Here is a 22,760-nt window from a genome sequence, read left to right on the forward strand (position 1 = left end):
GGTACTATTTAAAGAAGCTGCCAGTTGAGGACTTGTGAGGCGTCTGTTTCTCAAACTAGACACTCTAATGTACTTGTCCTTGATGTTATTTTAATGGACAAAACATTTGCTTTTCTTTCAAAAACAAGGACAACTTTTGAACGGTAGTGTAGGTAATACTGTAGCTGAGTACAGAATTTCAGATAAGATGTCGAATGGAGTTGAGTCTCCCTCCCTTCTTTTGACCGCATTCTGATTCTTCTTCTGTCTCCTTCTCCTCCTGAGAGTCTTCAAATATGAATAAACCAGCTTGTCTTCTTGAATATGTAATATGCTCAGATACAGTACGAATATAGGGCATAAAAGAAGACTGCCTGTTTTTTAAGGAATTGGCTGGTGGGTTTGACTTTCACGTCTTGCCTAAGAAGTTACAAGCGCCATATGCGGAATGAGCAGGTGCTCCGTGATTGTGTGTGTGTATGTGTGTTTATAGATAAGCTCTCTCGTAACATGTCTCTGTAATGCTTGCTATTGAAGGTGATTGAAAAACAGCCTTGGTCAGAGGCGTAAACACACACATGCACATTCATTTGATAAGTTGCATGTACATCTACTCTAGCACACACACACACACACACACACACACACACACACACACACACACACACACACACACACACACACACACACACACACACACACACACACACACACACACACACACACACACACACACACACACACACACACACACACACCTTGAATGCAAAAAAACACATTAATGTGCGAGTATTCACACAAACATACATACACAGACACACAAAATCAGACACAAACACGATTAAATCACCAATGACCTTTCAGTGCAGCAGCGCAAATGGAGAGGATGGAGAAGCAAAGCAGCAAAGCCAGATGAAGAGGAGGAAAGTATCTGTGAAGCCCACATTTTACAAAGGAACCATCAAACAATGCCATAGCCCCACAATCCCTCCCTAAGCCCCTTGGGAAAATGCATTTCATGGAGGGGGTAACTGGGTCACGGTCTACAGCACAGGAGCCCTGTAAGCACCCAACACACACACACACATTCACAGACCCAATAGGAAACATACTGTATAAGATGATCAGGTGACAAGGGGGTCTCCATTGACTGCCTGAAACTCACTGCTGATTCATATCAGATGTTAGGTTCAGACCCAGTAATCAATAATAACCCCTGGGGCTGTAGAATCTGTAGACAGCTAGTTGAGATGACGAATCTGTGGGTTTAAAGGGATACTATTTTGTTCATTAGTCCACTGTTAATACAATCCACAAAATGATATGCAAAACGCATCATCATCATCACAGTTTTTGCTAATAATGTAATGAAGTAAATATTAAGATGGTTTTGAGTGAACTTTCACTCTAAGAAAGCGGTTTTCTTTAAAAGGTGGCACAAACAGGACTGGTGGTTTTCTCCACTCTGATTTCTACTATTTCAGTGTATTGCAGGGGAAATAGGTATCAGGTGTGTGAGTGCAGTTTTTAAAGCTAGAGGCACGATGCTGAAATGGTTGGAGCCACGTAGAGACTGGGCAGCACTTGAGGACAGCAATCTAGGATAAGAGTGACCACATACAGACGAGGTAAATATATCCCTACAATATACTATAGTAGTGTAATTAAAAATGATTGAATAGTCTTCCTCTAGGTTTAAGCCTTTTACACACTTCAATTCCAGTTTTTTGTAAGCCCTCTATTTTGTATGTACTCAACGCTCTGTGTTAAATTAGGAATATGTTAGTAATACAGCTGAAGTAGGAAGTTTACATACACCTTAGCCAAATACATTAACTCAGTTTGTCACAATTCCTGACATTTAATCCTAGTAAAAATTCCCTGTCTTTGGTCAGTTAGGATCAACACTTTATTTTAAGAATGTGAAATGTCAGAATAATACTAGAGATAATTATTTATTTCAGATTTGATTTCTTTCATCACATTCCCAGTGGGTCAGAAGTTTACATACACTCAATTAGTATTTGGTAGCATTGCCTTTAAATTGTTCAACTTGGGTAAAACGTTTCGGGTAGCCTTCCACGAACTTCCCACAATAAGTTGGGTGAATTTTGGACCATTCCTCCTGACAGAGCTGGTGTTACTGAGTCAGGTTTTTAGTCCTTGCTCGCATACGCTTTTTCAGTTCTGCCCACAAATTTCCTATAGGATTGAGGTCAGGGCTTTGTGATGGCCACTCCAATACCTTGACTTTGTTGTCCTTAAGCCATTTTTCCACAACTTTGGAAGTATGCTTGGGGTCATTGTCCATTTGAAAGACACATTTTTGTTTCATCAGACCAGAGGACATTTGTCCAAAAAGTACGATCTTTGTCCCCATGTGCAGTTGCAAACCGTAGTCTGGGTTTTTTATGGCGGTTTTGGAGCACTGGGTTCTTCTTCCTTGCTGAGCGGCCTTTCAGGTTATGTTGATATAGGACTCGTTTTACTGTGGATATAGATACTTTTGTACCTGTTTCCTCCAGCATCTACACAAGGTCTGTTGCTGTTGTTCTGAGATTGATTTGCATTTTGGCACCAAAGTACGTTCATCTCTGGGACACAGAACACGTCTCCTTCCTGAGCGTGGTCCCATGGTGTTTATACTTGCGTACCTTTGTTTGTACAGATGAACGTGGTACCTTCAGGCGTTTGGAAATTGCTCCCAAGGATGAACCATTTTTTTCTGAGGTCTTGGCTGATTTCTTTAGATATTCCCATGATGTCAATCAAAGAGGCACTCAGTTTGAAGGTAGGCCTTGAAATACATCCACAGGTACACCTCCAATTGACTCAAATTATGTCAATTAGCATATCAGAAGCTTCTAAAGCCATGACATCATTTTCTGGAATTCTCCAAGCTGTTTAAAGGCACAGTCAACTAGTGTATGTAAACTTCTGACCCACTGGAATTGTGATACAGTGAATTACAAGTGAAGTAATCTGTCTGTAAACAATTGCTGGAAAGTAATTACTTGTGTCATGCACAAAGTAGATGTCCTAACCGACTTGCCAAAACTATAGTTTGCTAACAAGAAATTTGTGGAGTGGTTGAAAAACGAGTTTTAATGACAAAACCTAAGTGTATGTAAACTTCCAACTTCAACTGTATATATATATATACAGTACCAGTCAAAGGTTTGGACACATCTACTCATTCCAGGGTTTTTATTTATTTTCTATATTGTAGAATAATAGTGAAGTTGTCAAAACTATGAAATAACACATATGGAATCATGTAATCACCAAAAAAGTGTTAAAGAAATCCAAATATACTTTATATTTTAGATTATTCAAAGTAGCCACTCTTTGCCTTGATGACACCATGCACCCAAGACATAGTTTTGATGTCATCACTATTATTCTCCATTACAGTTAATAACAGTATTTTTCAGAATTTTACCCATAATGCATTAATTCTGTAAAACACATTTAAAGTATTTTACTGTGCACTTGACAGTGTTTTACTGTTGAATTTACAGAAACGTCTTACAATGGCTATGACACCTCTTGCTTAATTATCTTCCCTCTTGGTGAGACAAAATTGTTCATGGGTTGGCTACACCAAACAATTACCAATTCAGGCAGGATGCATTTGGAGAGAGTAGTGGATAAATCATTTGCTTGCTAATGGGTTAATGATTAATTGAAATTAATTAGGGGTATTTTCAGGAGCACCGCCGCTGTGGCTCAGTATTTGGCCTGGATAATTTCAATGAGATTTAGGCGCCTTAACGGATGCTGACACTGATCTGAAGGTGCATACTGCTCCCGGACGTGTTTGTAACGGCCATTCAACGTGCGGACGCTCCTACCGAGGCTACACTTTCTGGCACAGATGTGCCTCATATTCACATATTCGAGGATATCTGGCTTTACACCGATGTCTACGGGATGCATACGTGAGTTTACAATACGAACGTAGGGAGACAGGTGACTCATCTCGTGCACTGAAGCCAGCAAAAGCCATCGGAAAAGAGTCTTGGAGAGACTGCGTCCCGACAGCGTGGGTATAGTCCTATTCGAGGGAAATATATTGTATTAGGGTTTAAAGTTCCACTTTCCGCTTGACACCGTGGTGCATTTATCGAGGTGAAGCATTGGGAGTAAATTGGTTCGTGTTCGGGGGAATTGCTCAAACAGCTTTTGCTGAATACTGACATGGTCAGTGAAGATTTATGACAGGAGAGAGCGATACTGTATCTCTTCGCTGGCAAAACGACTTCTTGTACCGCCACAACTGTGCCACGAGACACACAAGGAGCCTTTGATAGGCACTGGAGCGGACCCAGTGCATATCAAGCAGCGCCCTGCAGTAAGAGAGTAATTTGGGCCATATACCCGTTACAAAGAACATCATTTAGGGTGGAAAAATTCGGACACTTTTCTTCTTTAACGATGAAGGGTTAGAAGCAACAGTCACCGCTATCACCAAACCCATGTGAAGAGAATGTGCCGCGGGTGCGCACTAGCCAGAACTACAGAGCCCGCATGATCATCGATTCGCGCTGTGATTTTGTGCTGCGTTCGTGAAAAAAGAAGAGAAAGGAACCGGGGTAAAACATAATCAAACAATAGAGTTTTCGATTCCAAGCATGGCGACCAGGATATTATACTTGTTCGTTTGGTCTGCGGCATTTCTTGCTGAGCTGCAGTGCGCCTCGCAAATGACCACCGCAGGGCTTGCATTCCCCACTGCGGGGCTTGGCAACAGCAGCAGCAGCGGGGATGCCAGAAGCAAAAAAGACTCCAACCAGACCTACAACTCCCGACTTAAGAGGAAAAACCTGGCCATGGATTTTGCAGTGCCCTCTCTGTTGCGCTACTACATTACCGAGTTGATAAAACGTCCACTTAACGGAGATTGTCTGACTTTTAGTGGGTGCTATACGGTGCGCGCTAATTTAAGGATGCACTGCATTCCCTTACAAAAAACGGTGGCTACTTTTCTTGACCCAAAGTTGGTTGCAATCGATAGCATGGCGGCAGAGAATTCAACCAGTGCTGGTGGACAGCTTCCGCACGGCTACAAGAGGCCGCTGTCCAAAGTTCTGAATTTGGGTTTGACGAAAGCCAGCCGTAAATCGAATCAAGTCGTGGTGGAAATTGGGGAGGACTTGGTTAAAACGGGATGCGGTGGACTGGCAGTCTACGAGGAAGACCCGATATTTTTCCTGGAAATTGACCTAACAAATATTTTGGAATGGTGGTTCGGCGCCGAAGGGGGCCGGCTAAGAGTCCGGCTTATGCCAGAAAAGAAAGCACAGGTTCCCGGGAGAGAGGACAAGTACACCGCGGCGATACGAGCAGCAGACCCCCGCCTCTTTCTTCATATAGCCTCCGGAGGTAAGGTTTTAGATCGATCCCTCCTCCTCATAATTTCTCTCTCTCTCTCACACACACACACACACACACACACACACACACACACACACACACACACACACACACACACACACACACACACACACACACACACACACACACACACACACACACACACACGTTCCCATCCTCGCAATGCTTCAATGGACGACATGTAGTCTAGCAATGAACTGTATCAATGTATGAACGGCAACGAAAATGCTAGTGTTGGTTGATATAAGTAAGGCCTATAAACTGTGTGTTATTGAACTTTTTTGTGGAAAAAGCTGCATACTATTTGGTTCTCACACACCGTTGTTTGTTTCTTTGCACTGTCTGAAAAGTGCAGTTTGATTGTGTTGTTGGATTTGATAAGGGTCGTTGGCTTGATGATAGCTTCAGGCCAGGGTTTGGCAATTTACTGCACTTGTTATCAGATGGCGGATGGATACGTTTTCAACCAGAGTGATGGCACTGTGGTATTACTTTCTGAGTTAAGTGGCATAAGTAGTGCTTACGTAACAGAGTTGAGCTACACAATCAATAGGAAATAATGACTCATTTTACACTCATGCATTACACATGTTGTCTATTCATGAAAGAAGGTGTGTGGTGATGGTTTTGCATCAAACTATAGTGCACTCTTGTTGTGCAAGTTGCATTTCTGAATGAATGATGGGGTGAGTAGGTTAGAGTTCACCAAAATACTAAGTTGAGAGCAAGGGCTCACTTCATTCTGCATTAAGACTACATTGAGAGCTGTGATCATTGCTGTATTAAATGTCATATATCTATATTTGATTTAATTGATATTTCAATGTTCGTTATGAATATTGAGCTCCCGAGTGGCGCAGCAGTCTAAGACACTGCATCTCAGTGCAAGAGGCATCACCACAGTCCTTGGTTCAAATCTAGTCTGTATCACATCCAGCCGTGATTGGGATGTTCCATAGGGCGGCATACAATTGGCCCAGCGTCGTCCGTGTTTTGCCGGGGAGGCCATCATAGTAAATAAGAATTTGTTCTTAACTGATTTGCCTAGTTAAATAAATAAAAAATGAAAGAGCTAATTATTTTCTCTCGTTCATTTTGACCACATTGACTTTACTTACCTTCCAAATCAAAGTATCATCAGTTGTAGCCCATATAGTCTACAATAGGGCCACACATTAATGTATTGTATCATGCAGCAATAACTCTGAATTCTCCGTCTTTGACAAAGTTCATTTACCGCTATGTACAGCTAATGAGTTTGTTTTTTCTTTCCGAACCTGCCTAAAAGGCCTCATCAATTCCCTGAACAATCCAACATAAGTACCAATAGGTTAGGGATTAAACAAGCAGCCTTTATTTTGATCAAGCACAAATGAAGCTATTATCTCAGCGAATGCTTAGCACTCAATACTCCAGGGTGCTTCCCCATGTCTTCAGTGCACTGTAATCAGTATAATTTCTTAAACGCTTTGATGAGGGAGGCTGGCCTAGAAAAATGTAATCAAACCTGTCAGATAAGCAAAATGTGGGGCTGGCTCGGTCTGATTGCACAGTTCCCCCATGCCGGGTGTTCCTATACATTCTTAGCCTACTTGATTTTCAGCGACCTTCCTTTTTCACCAGGACTTGAACCAACCAATCCCACACCGTCAAACTCAGATCTGAATCCCACTGATTGGATAGAGACAGGCTAATCGCCTCATACAAAGATCCGCCAAGGAACATAATATAATAATGGAGAAATTAGAACTTTGGATGCACATCAGAGATAGCTAAAGTTGATGTTAGCCCACAGCTTTAGTACGCCATGCATGCCTCCTACACTCTTAGAAAAAAGGTGTTCCAAAATGGTTCTTTGTGAGGCAAAGGGTTCTCCCTAGAACCAGCCACTAGGGGCAACAGTGAGCGCCGTTACCTTCAAGTAGGTTTTGGTTTTGCTAGAGCAATGGGGATGGTGGATGGTCATTAACATATGCATCTGCCTCTGATTTCAACAGTTGCAAGTTCAAATCCAGCAATATACAGTTGTTGTTTATTTTAAGCATATCCCAAACCTTAACCCTAATGCCTAAACTTAACCTTAAAAACGTTGAACTTTGAGGTTTGAGAAACATGGATGCACGTCTAACTCTGAAGTGAGACTGTGAGAGCTAGTTGAACAGGATGCATGTTTTTGAATATTTTAATTCTGTACAGGCTTCCTTCTTTTCACTCTGCCAATTAGGTTAGTATTGTTGTTGATCCATCCTGCTTTCTCATATCACAGAATCAAAGACGTTGGGGGAAGGGGGGTGGCTAAGCTGCCATTTGGAATTGTTTTAAGATGGCAGTACTATGGATCATTTAGATATTTGATTTGGAATTTTAGGACCCCTTTATGTATCAAAAAACACTTGATAAAAGCCCATAGAAATGCATTGAATAACACATTCATAAATGCCTAAAAGGACAGTCAAGAAAATCATAAGAAACAAGGTTTTGAAGTGTCTGTCCTAAATCTAGGAGAAATATAATACTCAGGAAATATATATACTGTACCAGTCAAAAGTTTGGACACACCTATTCATTCTAGGGTTTTTCTTTATTTTTACAATTTTCTACATTGTATAATATAGTGAAGACATCATAACTACGAAATAACACATATAGAATCATGTAGTAACCAAAAGTGTTGAAACAAATCAAAATATATTTCAGATTCTTCTAACTAGCCACCCTTTGCCTTGATGACAGCTTTGCACACTCATGATATTCTCTCAACCAGCTTCATGTTGTGTTGTGACAAGGTAGGGGGGGTATACAGAAGATAGCCCTATTTGCTTAAATGGGAAGGACAGCTCAAATAAGCAAAGAGAAATGACAGTCCATCATTACTTTAAGACATGAAGGTTAGTCAATCCGGAAAATCTCAAGAGCTTTCTTCAAGTGCTGTCACAAAAACCATCAAGCACTATGATGAAACTGGTTCTCATGAGGAGCGCCACAGGAAAGGAAGACCCAGAGTTACAGCAGAGAATAAGTTCATTAGAGTTACTAAACTCAGAAATCCACAATTAACTGCACCTCAGATTGCACCTCACAGATTTCAAGTAACAAGACACATCACAACGTCAACTGTTCAGAGGAGACTGCGTGGATATACGGGGGTACACATCACAGACAAACTGAAATGGTCCACCCACACAGACAGGGTGGTGAAGAAGACTGAGATTGAAAAACAGCTTCTATCGCAATGCCGTCAGACTGTTAAACAGCCATCACTGACACAGAGAGGCTGTTGCCTACATATAAACTTTTTTTCCTCAGGAGGCTGAAGAAATTTGGCTTGTCACTTAAAACCCTCACAAACCTTTACAGATGCACAATTGGGAGCATCCTGTCGGGCTGTATCGCCACCAGGTACAGCAACTGCACCGCCCACAACCGCAAGGCTCTCCAGCGGGTGGTACGGTCTACACAACGCATCACCGGGGGCAAACTTCATGCCCTCCAGGACACCTACAGCACCTGATATCACAGGAAGGCCAAAAAGATCATCAAGGACAACAACCACCCGAGCCACTGCCTGTTTACCCCACTATCATCCACAAGGCGAGGTCAGTACAGGTGCATCAAAGCTGGGACACAGAGAGGCTGCTGCCTACATACATACTTGAAATCATTGGTCACTTTAATAAATGGATCACTAATAAGTGGATAATAAGTGGATCACTTTAATAATGTTTACATATCTTGCATTACTTCTCTCATATGTATATACTGTATTTTATACCATCTATTGCATCTTACCTATGCTCTTCTGTCATTGCTCATCCCCATATTTATATATCCTTATTCCATTCCTTAGTTAGATTTGTGTGTATGAGGTGGACCGCAGAGTGAAGGAAAAGCAGCCAACAAGTGCTCAGCATGTGGGAACTCCTTCAAGACTGTTGGAAAAAAGCATTCCAGGTGACTACCTCATGAAGCTGGTTGAGAGAATACAAAACTGTCATCAAGGCAAAGGGTGGCTACATTGAAGAATCTAAAATATATTTAGATTTGTTTAAAACTTTTTTGGTAACTACATGATTCCATATGTGTTATTTTATAATTTTGATGTCTTCACTATTATTCTACAATGTAGAAAATAGTAAAAATAAAGAAAAACCCTGGAATGAGTAGGTGTGTCTAAACTTTTGACTGGTACTGTGCGTTTTTAAAATAATGAAAAATAATAATGGTGTAGACAAAACATTCAAGGAATCGCCCGATTACACATGACAATGTCACCGGGCTCACCCCACTTGAGTCCCAAAGGTGTTCGCTTGTTCAGTCCTTCATCAATAAGTTAGATTGAGCAAGATCAAGTGGCCTTCATTTTTTATTATTCTTGCCCCCGTACATGTTCTACTATCACATTAGAAAGTACAAATGGACACCGTTCATAATTATAGTTGAGTTCAATTAAAAGCTTTTAGGAAGTGTATGTGCTTAATGCCTCCTTGGGAATTGTGTACATTCAAAGAGCATAATGTTACATTTCCGGCCAATCATCAACACCTTAACCTGTCTAGGATCAGCGTGGCGCTAGCGGCACCCCCCCCCCCCCCCCCCTGAAAAACCAGTGCCGCGAAATTCAAAAAAAATATATTTTGAAAATATTTAACTTTCACACATTAAAGTCCAATACAGCTAATGAAAGACACAGATCTTGTGAATCCAGTCAACATTTCCGATTTTTAAAATGTTTTACAGGGAAGACACAATATGTAAAGATGTACATCTATTACCTAAAAACACATTAGCATAATCCACCATCTTTTATTTGTCCACCAACACCAGTAGCCATCACCAATTCGGCTAAACTAAGATATTTATAGCCCCTAACCAACAAAAAAACTCATTAGATGACAGTCTGATAACATATTTATGGTATGGGATAGGTTTTGTTAGAAAAAAGTGCATATTTCAGGTAGATGGCATAGTTTACAATTGCACCCACCATCACAAATGGACTAGAATAATTACAATGAGCAACGTGTTTACCTAACTACTAATCATCAAACATTTCGTAAAAATACACAGCATACACGAATCGAAAGACACAGATCCTGTGAATACAGACAATATTTCAGATTTTCTAAGTGTCTTACAGCGAAAACACAATAAATCGTTATATTAGCTTAGCGCATAGCAATTAGCAGCCCAGCATTGATTCTAGCCAAAGTGAGCGATAAAAGTCAACATCGCCAAAAGATATTAATTTTTTCACTAACCTTCTCAGAATTCTTCCGATGACACTCCTGTAACATCACATTACAACATGCATATACAGTTTGATCGAAAATGTTTATATTTAGCCACCAAAATCATGGTTAGACAATGTGAAATGTAGACAAGCTGGTAAAGAAAAAGTCCTTGCGCCACTTAGACAGTGATCTACTCTTATACATAAATACTCATAAACGTGACTAAAAAATATAGGGTGGACAGGGATTGATAGACAATTTAATTCTTAATACAATTGCGTTATTACATTTTTTAATTTATCCTTACTTTTCAATACAGTTTGCGCCAAGCGAAGCTACGTCAAAAAACATGGCGTCCTAAGCCACTAAAATGTTTCGACAGAAACACGATTTATCATAATAAAAATGTCCTACCTTGAGCTGTTCTTCCATCAGTATCTTGGGCAAAGGATCCTTTCTTGGGAGAAATCGTCTTTTGGTGGAAAGCTGTCCTCTTGCCATGTGGAAATGTCAACTGCGTTCGGGATGAACTGAAAAGCGTGCCCAACTTTTCACATCGTTGCAAAAATAAATGTCCCAAAATCGCACTAAACGGATATAAATTGCTATAAAACGCTTTAAATTAACTACCTTATGATGTTTTTAACTCCTATAACGAGTGAAAAGATGACCGGAGAAATATAACAGGCTAAACTAACGCTTTGAACAGGTGCGCGCCGGTGTCCTCTAGGCTCATGACGCAGCTCCCAAAGAATGACTAGCTTCAGGGTTTTTTCATTTGTAGGGCCTGTGAACGCGCAATCGACCCCGTTGGAATCGTCATCACGTAAAGGCATCCAGGGGAAGACGTAAGAAGTGTCCGTATAGTCATAGCAACGACAGTGCCCTTTTAACTGACTTCAGAAGAGTGGCCAACATTTCTCAAATCTGACTCCATGTCAGGGAAATTGCTGTAGAATGGGCTCTGTTCCACTTAGAGACAAAATTTCAACTCCTATAGAAACTATAGACTGTTTTCTATCCAATAATAATAATAATATGCATATTGTACGATCAAGGATTTTGTGGGAAGCCGTTTAAAAAATTTGCCAAATTAGCATAAATAGTCTAAACAGCGCCCCCATCCCCAACAGGTTTTAAGAGCTGTTGACATTTCTTGTGCTCAAGAAAATCAGTCCCACACGGCTTACACCCAACGAACCGCTGTCAAACTAATTCTGTTTGCGTTATTATAGTAATTTACAGTCGTCTCTATTTTTTTTCCAGAGCCGCCCCCAGATTGGTACAGATGTATAAAATGTATGCATTTTAATGAGGCAAACCTTTACCCTGCTACAATCTATCTGTGGGCCGCACAGTCAGTGCAATCACTCCTCCTCGTGACAAAAGCAGAAACAATTCTAATTAAATCATTAGGCTTTCTGGCCACGCTTCAAAACATTGGAAACATTTCCGTTTCTTATCCATTATTGCTCGGATTCATTTGCTGCGTCTCCATGGAGCTTGGAAAATATGGCAAAAATATAACCCACTATGCACACTTATGCTACGCGGCTTATGCTGATTCGTAAGCAACCTTGCAGAAAACATTAGTGGGGAAAAGCTTGCCAAACGGTGAGGTATTGATAAACACCTTGACATGGTGCAGGTGCCTAATGCTTCTAATGATGTTAAATCACTGCACTTCTGTTTAATGCTGGAGCAATTATTTGATATGACGACATTGTCACGACTGTTGAAGGAAGAGGACCAAGGTGCAGCGTGGTGAGCGTACATTTTCCCTTATTTAATACAAATGACGCCGAACAAAACAATAAACACTACAAGAACAAACCGTGAAGCTAAAGGCTATGTGCCCTAAACAAAGTCAACTTCCCACAAAGACAGGTGGAAAAAGGGCTACCTAAGTATGGTTCTCAATCAGAGACAACGATAGACAGCTGTCCCTGATTGAGAACCCTACCCGGCCAAAACATAGAAATACAAATAATAGAATATAGAATACCCACCCTAACTCACACCCTGACCAACCAAAATAAAAAGGATCTCTAAGGTCAGGGCGTGACAGACAACCTTTAAATCAAGGTGACTACTGTGGTTCTTGCCACTGTGTGGTCGGCTGGTCGCCCGTATCCGTTCCCTGATGTTTTAGTTATTTATGTCACTTTTTTTATTTGTTCTTTGAGAACTTCCAACAACTTTTTTGATTAATGGCACTGTGCATATGGAAGCTGGGGCACAGGAGTTTTAGCTTAAAGCTAGTTATGGAGAAAGAGGCACACATCAATTGCTTATTTATGCAGCCGCCCCTCCTTTCTTCAGAGATGCCCCACTTTACAATGCTCAGGGATTAGGTAACGTGCAGCATGTAGGAAGTCAGACAGTGTTTGCGTGAGTTACATTGGTGGTGATGATGTGTGTGTGTGTAATTTGGAATGCCACAGACCTAGTTTTCTCTGAACAGGGTATGTGCGTGTTACACTGGATTTGTGTGTGTGTGTGCGTTCATGTGTATGGAATTTAGAATGCCATGACATCAGCACACACCTCGTTTTCTCTACTTGGCCATAATGGGCAACAGTGGTGTCACAGTGACAAATGGGACCTTTTCTGCATTCATGTTGGAACGAGCCGGAGGACAGAGAGTGTCAGTGCATGTACCATATTTGTGACTCGTTTCAGGAAACTAGGCGTATGCCGCACGTCACTACTTCACAGGAGCGTCGTTTGAACGTAAACATGTATTTTCTTGGCAGAAATGCCTTCTAGAACATGTGAACTTCCATGTGCCTTAATAACAAATGTGTATTCCATCCATAAATACAAATCAAATTGTTAAATTACGTGCCTAGTTTGTTTAGCCACAAAAAATACAGGAACCTTCCCGCTAGCCATGATTGGGTGAGATAATGAAAGGGCTGAACATGCCGGGAGATGAGAAAATCCTTAAAGAGATGTGTGGGGCTAAGGCTTAAGAGGGTGTGAACGATGCTGAATGGGTGTAGACAAAACGTTCAAGGGCCAGTAGGTGTACCAAAACATTCAAGGGCCATTTTCTCAAAAGTGGGGTTACAAGTTGATCAACTTTCAAAACAGAATTACTTTCCCATTGTTCCTCAACTGCAGTGTATGATATACCATTTTCTAGCTGTCTGTACTTTTAGCCAATGTAAAAAACACAATTTCGGTAACATTTTGATGTGACATTGCTATGATGTAAAACCTACCCAGAAGCCACCTTTTCAAAACATGGTAAGGCAGGAGTTCTTTCTACCAATTGTCTGCTTATTCCAACCTTGACACTCAGGTTCAACTGAAACATTAAGCAAAAAAATTAATTATACTCAATTATACTCAATAATCATATGTGCTGTCACTATGGAGACCACACGACACCTATTGCTGTGCAACCTTGCTAATCTTGAGGCTACGGCCACACAGACTCATGAAGACGGATGAAATCGTATATGCATTCAATTATTGTCTGTTTTTAAAGGTCAAAAGTTCAACCCAGGTCAACGATTTTTGGACGAGTTACATACCGCACAAAGGCAGACATAGTGTTTTCTTTATCGAGGAAATCATCTGTCCATCATTCATCAACGGATATTCTCTCGTGGAGCATAAATGGTACCGTAGATCTATCATGATACAATGAATGCGTGAGATCAGCAGCGTTAGTTCTGGTGCTTGGGTTTTGCCTCACTGGTTATTTGCACAAATAACGATTTTTCAGGTGTAAGCATCTTTTTAATTTCAGAAGGGGAGGGGACATTTGGCCAATTAAATTTGCCTCAATTAAATATAATTATCTGTGACATTGCTACACACAAAAATATACCATGACCTTTAAAATTCTTAATTTATTAAAACAACATCATTTTGAATGATATTTTGACGACGTGCGCCCCATAAAAATACATACTGTATAGCCTACACAGGTTTCACACGTGTAGCTTGTTGTTGGCTCCATGTTTTAGCAGCGAGAAGTGGGAGATCGCTAGTCAATGCAAAATGCAATTAAAATGACGGAATTGAGTAAGCTAAATGAAGGAGTAGGCTGTTGTTTCATCTAAATGGAGTTGTTCTAGACATGGAGGGGGAGCGCAGCAAAAATAGCCTCAACTAGCCTAGTTAGCTAGCTGCCATGCCTAGCTAACATCTGGTTATCTTAGCTAGCTTTTTTACATCGTTTTGATGCAGTAAAGACAGGCACTACCAGATGGTATGATAGATAACCTATGGCATTTACAAGTTTTTTTTATTTAGCGCGAGTCAGTGGCTATTTTTTCTCTATCTCAGTCTAGTGTCACACACACCACCAGCCCCTGCCGTGCTACAACAGCTATGCACAGTCTCTCCCGAGTCATGTACAAGTCTTGCAGGCTGCGCATCAACAACAAGTATCCAAGTTTAAACTAAAAAAATGTAATGATATTGTTTGAATAGATAAATTATTTCAAATTCCCATCCCTTGTTCTGGGTAAATCGAGATGAATCAACAGATGTCTCCCATTTGCCCAACTTTGCCGCGATACAGTACATCAAGCTCCTCTCAACCACAAGGATAATGGTTAAGTCAGAATGTTACACAGACTTACTTGCAATCTACACTCAGTGGCCAGTTTATTAGGTAAACCAATCAGTTCACAAAAATGGTTTGCGCCTACAGACAGTGAGTCACATGGCCATGACTTGCTATATAAAGCAGACAGACAGGCATCGAGGCATTCAGTTACTGTTCAACTGGACGTTAGAATGGGCAAAACGAGTGACCTAAGCAGCTTTGAGTGTGGTATGCTCGTCGGTGCCGGGCTCGCCGGTTCCAGTATCTCAGAAACGGCCGGCCTCCTGGGCTTTGCATGCACAACATTGTTTAGGGTTTATAGAGAATGGTGCGACAAAAAAAACATCCAGTCAGTGGCAGACGTGTGGGTGAAAACAGCACGTTGATGAGAGGTCGAAGGAGAACGGCAAGAATTGTGCAAGGTAACAGGCGGGCCACAGACAGGCTAATAACCGTGCAGTACAACAATGGTGTGCAGAAAGGCATTTTAGAATGCTCAAATCGTCGACCCTTGGGATATAGCAGCACACAACCACACCGGGTTCCACTCCTATCAGCTAAAAACAAGAAGAAGCGTCTCCAGTGGGTACGCGATCACCAACACTGGACAATTAGAGGAGTGGAAAAACATTGCCTGTAAGGATTTGGCGTAAGCAGCATGAGTCCATGGCTCCGTCCTGTCTGGTGTGAATGGTACAGGCTAGTGGCGGTGGTGTAATGTGTGGGGAATGTTTTCCTGGCACAGGTTAGGTCCCTTGCTACCAATCGAGCTACGTGTCCATTCCCCAAATAATTCATGCTGTTCTGGAGGCAAAGTGGGGTCCGACCCGGTACTAGATGGTTGTACCTAATTAACTGGTGTATATCTGTGTAGCTTAGTTGATAAACACACCAAGGTCCTTCCAAGGGTAGTAGGACATCAATGTCATTATGTGAGCAGTGTGTGTTTGTGTGGATGCCGGTAGTCACAATTAACACCCTCTCAAGCATGAACATGGGGATGTGGACGGGGAGAAAGTAGTCTGCCGATGATGATGCACGTCACATTAGATTCCATTTATACATCTTCCTCGGCTCCCTTTATGATCTGTAATTGTATTGTTGAGGAGCGGGGAGCGGTGTGAGCCGTATCCTTGTCACTGGCCAAAACCCACTTATAACAGGATACAATCCGCCATGAAAGGGGGAAGAAGTAGCAGCAAGGTGGAGATTCTGTAGCAGCAAGGTGGAGATTCTGTAGCTTCTGGAGAAGGCACAGTTTCCACAATAATTTTCCACAATAATCCCCTTTCTTCCTCCGTTTCCCTCTCGTTGACACATCTCATTTTTGAGAGAAGGGCACGGTGCATATCAATTGGACCATCTGGCCTGTGGAACGCGCCCCCAGCTGCTAAATGCATGGATGGGGAGGTTATGGCAGAGATGAGGGGTGCAAAAGGGGGTGAAGTGGGGCGAGTAATGGCATTGGAGCGGCTTGATGGGCTGTTTGGGCTTATCTGAATGGCGGGAGCGCCGGTGAGTGCGCCCCAATGTGCTCAGTGGCGTGGAGAGGTTGAGAGGATCACGGGGACTGAATACAGTATGCAGAGTGTTTCTGTACTCCCTCTCCGATGTCTCCGAGCAGACAGCTTATCTTCTTGGCTTGAGCAGCGAAGAGTGTACTCCGCGTGGAAAAGTCAGGAATTTTTGCTGTCGTTCTCATTCTTCATTTTCAGTCAAGATGAGTGTGGCTTCTCAAAGTTTCAATTCGGTGCATTAAGCAAGCAGGTACCCGCTCCACACTTGATAGCACAGATTATACCGGTAAATAATGGAAGACTGTCTAAATAAATGTGTTTGCATGTTGTGATCGACAAATGAACATCAATCATGGTCGTCTGGTGTTTATTTGTTGCCATCCATTTTCGTTGATGTGATGTCAAAACTGTATTATCTAAGAGGGTTTAGCTATTTACATTGCTTGCTGACCTCCGATATTCATGTCTCGCTGTATGGCAACTCCTTCAATAGACAAATTAAGCATTCATGTTTATTTCCTATTTCGCCTTTCGGTAATGGCATTGTAGAGGCTTTGTCCTTCTGTAAACCCATGTTTTTCTTGTTTTGCTTGTGTCTTTGAGTACAGTCACTGTCAGAGTAAGGACACACTACTACAGCATGGTACACCAACAGTGGCGAGCAGGACATGTCGTTAAATATCCCTATTCAACTAGAATTTCCCCAAACCCACCACCTCCTGCAATGACGTAGTTGTAGTGTACACTCATTATTCAAGTCATCCTCTAATTTAACCAAGTCACCTTCTGTCCAAATATGTGAATAGCTTCAGGGCTAATCGACAAGCATTTAAAAAAAAAATGAAACAGTCCTTATTATGATGTCCACTAGGGAGCAGCGGGGTTCTTTGAGGCAGCTGGATACATTTTGGTAATTTGTCCTGCTGGAACAGTACAACATGGAGTCAGTAGCCAGGTTTGATGCGGCCACATCAGCAGTGCAACATGGATAAATCAAAAAGCTCTGTGTTTTGCTACTAATGCCAGTTGGACGACTTCGGGGGTGACCTTGCTTGCTTGCATTCGGTCCAGGGAATCTGCCTCCAGCCCAAGCTCAGATTGGCCCCTGTCCCGCCACTAAATTTTTCCCTAGACATCTCCTGACCTTGCTTGTTACTGCTCTGGAGCTAAGTGGAAAAAAGGGAGGTAGAGAGAGAAAGAGAGAAAAAAATGAAGCCTAGACAACGAGGGCTGGCAGTGTGACAGAGCCAGGGTAATTAATTCACCTAGTGGAAAGAGGGGTCGTCAATATAGCACAGCGGGCGACTCTTTTGCTTATCGCTAATACGAAATTTGCTGACCCTAAAGCGCTTGGAGAGATAAGTCTTCCCCTTGCCATGAAAGCATCTGTTGCGATTAAACAAAAGGGGAGTGGACAGACAGAAGTCAACCAGTGCATGGCCATTGGCAGCAAGTGAGTTTGGCTCACTTCCAGTTTGCCACTCGATACCAATCAAAAATCAAGCAGACCCAGATGTATTGGAGGGTTTCTAAGTTTTTTGTTTAGGCCCTTGGAAGAGAGGAGGATGTCGATGTCAAATTCGGATGTAAATCGATCAGATGTTTCTCTGTGAATGAATGCCAAGCTTGGAGAATAGTGGAAAAAACAAAAAATCTAATCTGTCCCTTGAAAGGGACAGTGACACTTACAATCTAACATTCTAGCTTGAGTAATAATGAACCGCCCGATTCAACTGTCATGTATTGGAGGATACAGATGGCAAACATCCATGGTAAATCCCTTGACTGACAGGGGAGGAAAACCATTAAATGAAACCTCAGACGCATTTCATATAGGTATGCATACTAGATGGCCTACTGTTCAGGTGTGATTAAAGGCAATGGGACTATTTGGAGACCTTGCTGACATGGATCAGACACACACAAACAAATGTGCACACACACACACACACACACACACACAAACTGGGCAATCCGGGGGGAGAAGGGCCTTGGTCAGGGAGGTGACCAAGAACCTGATGATCACTCAAAGAGGTCCTCTGTGGAGATGGTTGTCCTTCTGGAAGGTTCTCCCATCTCTGCAGCACTCCACCAACCAGGCCTTTATGGTAGAGTGGCCAGACGGAAGCCCCTCTTCAGTAAAAGGCACTTGACAGCCTGCTTGGAGTTTGCCAAAAGGCACCTAAAAGACTCAGACAACGAGAAACAAGATTCTCTGGTCTGATGGAAGCAAAATTGAACTCTTTGGCCAGAATGACAAGCGTCACATCTGGAGGAAACCTGGCACCATCCCTACGGTGAAGCACGGTGGTGTGCAGCATCATGCTGTGGGGATGTTTTTCAGAAGCAGGGACTGGGAGACTAGTCAGGATCGAGGGAAAGATGAACGGCGCAAAGTAGAGCGAGATCCTTGATGAGTGGCCCATCCAGAGCCCGGACTTGAACCCGATCTCTGGAGAGACCTGAAAATTGCTGTGCAGTGACACTCCCCATCCAACCTGACAAAGCTTGAGAGGATCTGCAGAGAAGAATGGGAGAAACTCCCCAAATACTGGTGTGCTAACCTTGTAGCGTGAATAGATTTGCTCCAAAAAAAAAAAAAAACAGTTTTTGCTTTGTCATTATGGTGTATAGTGTGTGGCTTGATGAGGAAAAAAACGATTTAATACATTCTAGAATAAGGCTGTAACGTAACAAAATGTGAAAAAGTCAAGGGGTCTAAATACTTTCTGAAGACACCGTACGTGTAACTGATACATGCACTCATAGATAATAGGTGTATGTCTTTTTTGTTATGTGTCGGACCCCAGTAAGACTAGCTGTTGCTATTGGCGTCCCAAATAAATCACATCAAATCGAACCCCAAAGCTTAAAATAGCCTTTTTCCTCATGGGGACGTTCCCACGAGGGAGAATATTCCTTGTTTTACTCTCCTAGTGGGGACATTTGGGGATTTTAGTTTAGTTCCCCACAAGGATAGATTAACCAACCAACCCACACACACACACGCAGGTAGGGACGCACACACACACACACACGTGCGCACAGATAAATAGTGAGCCACTGGACCTGGAGCTCTCGTTATGCTATACAATGACAGGACAATACAGGTACATGAGCCTTGGAACGGATGGCTGTGCAGTGTGACGGCTTTAACATGGCCCAAGAACAGGAATCAAACAGCTGGCCCATTCTAAAAGGCCACTAAGGAGGAGTAGACCGGCTGTAGCTAATGACTCCAGGGGATAGAGGGGACATTTTTTGTAAAGGAACTGGAAGCCTGTCAGCTGTTTGATCCTAAGGTTTTTCACTCTGCTCTGGACTCCAGGGTGGCCTAAGCTGTGTACTGATGTGAAACAAGCTCCCGTTTATATGTGTTCTTATCTCGACCCAAACTAAATGTGGAGCTGGCCTGATACCGATCCCTAAGGAACCCCACATGCCCGAAAAAAAGTTGCCACCGAATTTTCTCAGACAAAGCTGCTTAACTCCAAATACAATTGCATTTCCGAGAACACGAAGAAGACATTATACAAATGTGTAAAGACAAATGTGCAATATGAGCACTGGATTTAATGCTCCAATTCCAACATCACTCGAATTGCAGAAAGGTATTTTGGTGTACAGTATATTTACAGAAGGAAGTACAGATGTTGGGGCTCGGCTGTGGGGCTACGAATCGGCCCGCCGGCCCACGGGTCATTCATCTCGCCCCCCTTACTGCTTTATTATTGAGCAGGGCTACATCAGCTGGACGATGAAAGCTGGCCTGTTGCTGTTGCTGGAGCAGTAACAAAAACAACAACAAATGAACGGGAGAGGACAAATGAATGCCTGTGTCCCGGCTTTTACTCTGATTAAACAGAGGCCATCAAAGGAGAAGAAGCCATTACAGATCGATCGTATGGCAGAAGGTAGGGGCAGAGCACTCTCCCTACCCACCCTTTTGTTTCTCTGTAGCCAGAGTGATTGAAGTTACATCGTGAGGTCTGCGTGTTGTGTAGTCGGTGATGGTGAGGGAATTTGGCCTCTTCAAAACTCAGTCTCAAAGAAAAAGAAAAGATTAAGATGGGAAAAAGAACACAGACACTGGACAGAGGAACTCTGCCTGGAAGGCCAGCATCCCAGAGTCTCCTCTTCACTGTTGACATTGAGACTGGGGTTTTGCGGGTACTATTCATGAAGCAGCCATTTGAGGACTTGCGAGGCGTCTATTTCTCAAAACTAAACACTCTAATGTACTTGTCCTCTTACTCAGTTGTGCACCGGGGCCTTTCACTCCTCTTTCTATTCTGGTTAGAGACAGTTTGCGCTGTTCTGTGAAGGGAGTAGTACACAGCGTTGTACGAGATCTTCAGTTGCTTGGCAATTTCTTGCATGGAATAGCCTTCATTTCTCAGAACAGGAATAGACTGATGAGTTTCAGAAAACAGGTCTTTGTTTCTGGCAATTTTGAGCCTGTAATCGAACCCACAAATGCGGATGCTCCAGATACTTAACTAGTCTAAAGAAAGGTCAGTTTTATTGCTTCTTTAATCAGAACAACAGTTTTCAGCTGTGCTAACATAATTGCAAAAGGGCTTTCTAATGATCAATTAGCCTTTTAAAATGATAAACTTGGATTAGCTAACACAACGTGCCATTGGAACACAGGAGTGATGGTTGCTGATAATGGGCCTCTGTATGCCTATGTAGATATTCCATTAAAAATCAGCAGTTTCCAGCTACAATAGTCATTTACAACATTAACAAAGTCTACACTGTATTTATGATACATTTGATGTTATTTTAATGGACCAAAAAATCTATTTTCTTTCAAAAACAAGGACATTTTTAAGTGACCCCAAACTTTTGAATGTGTATGTTTGTAAACTTTCATTCATAGGCTAGGTTGTAGCAACCTCGTGACGGGTATAGGGAAAATGTGAGTATCATGTAGTAGCCTATGAATGAATGAGAGTCATCCGATATTCTGTAATAGAAATAAGGCATGGTATCACTGTCTGGTACGGCAAGGGCTCTACAGAAGGTGCCGCGATCAGCACAACACATCACCGGGGGCACAATGCCTACTGTCGTGTCGTTGCTATCATTAAATTGAAGACTTATAGTTTTTATCAAAGATTCCTGTAATTAGGGATTACGCGATCAACTGGGTAATAACGCAACTAATTAACTATGAATTCGAGGGCTCCAGGGAAAGTAGTCAGATTACAAAGTTACAATTTCCCAATATAACCTTTCAGATATTTTTATATCTGATCAATAGTCTTCTGATTAATGATTCATTTATTTTACCTCACGTTAGTCTCATTCCAAACGTCGTAAATTGTTGGTTATCTTCACTATGAGTCATCCATACATCAATTGTCTTAAAATCATTTATTTATTACTAACTAATTAATTCACAGAAATGCATAAACAAACAAACAAACTTAAAATGGTTACATGGAATGATGGGAGAAATATGCCCTAGGGGGCTGAACCGGCATGGCGGCTTGTCAGTCGAACCACAATTTTCCCTTTGTCTAAGAAGTCACTACAGAGTCCATAATTATAACAATTGACATGCTAATCCTTACACATGAATGCTCACTCATTCGGGAACAATTGCAATCGATATATATATATATATATATATTTACGCTTGGTGTGTGTCGTCTTGATCGTTGGAGAGAAGTTAGTTTTGGTTGGAGTTCCTTCTGTCTCGGTTATTGTGGATAGTTCAGAGTGACATTCGTCATAGAATGGATGTTTCGGCGGTTGTCTTTCTTCGCGTTCAATGATACCGGATTCCTAGCTGCAGACTAGTAGTCAATATCAAAGACTTGTTCTCATTCGTCTAAGAGTTTAACCACGTGGTATGGTTAAAGATTCAGCAATGGTACTTAACCTTCGTTCTCCCCATATGGAGAAAAACATGGTCTAATGATAATTTCTCTGAGTTTTTTATTCGGATAGCAGGAAGGGGCTGTCCTTGGATGTCTGACCCTAACTGGGCTCAGGGGCGGTCCTTGGATTTAGTTCAAATACAAAAGGGATTTGTATTTTTCTTCATTAAACAGTCCA

The 22,760-nt window shown here is 42.0% G+C and overlaps 1 protein-coding gene across 1 annotated transcript in view; it reads left to right on the top strand.

Moving 5' to 3' along the window:
• Positions 1-3,593: 3,593 nt before the first annotated feature.
• LOC129812506 (ALK tyrosine kinase receptor-like) overlaps positions 3,594-22,760 on the top strand; it is a 779,676-nt gene continuing 760,509 nt past the window's right edge. The window contains exon 1 of the mRNA XM_055864118.1: positions 3,594-5,364. Within this exon, the coding sequence (XP_055720093.1) occupies positions 4,614-5,364 (751 nt within the window). The 5' untranslated portion in view covers positions 3,594-4,613. The remainder of the gene's footprint in view (positions 5,365-22,760) is intronic.

Source organism: Salvelinus fontinalis, chromosome 16, assembly GCF_029448725.1.
Source record: "Salvelinus fontinalis isolate EN_2023a chromosome 16, ASM2944872v1, whole genome shotgun sequence".
NCBI classification, from domain to species: domain Eukaryota; kingdom Metazoa; phylum Chordata; class Actinopteri; order Salmoniformes; family Salmonidae; genus Salvelinus; species Salvelinus fontinalis.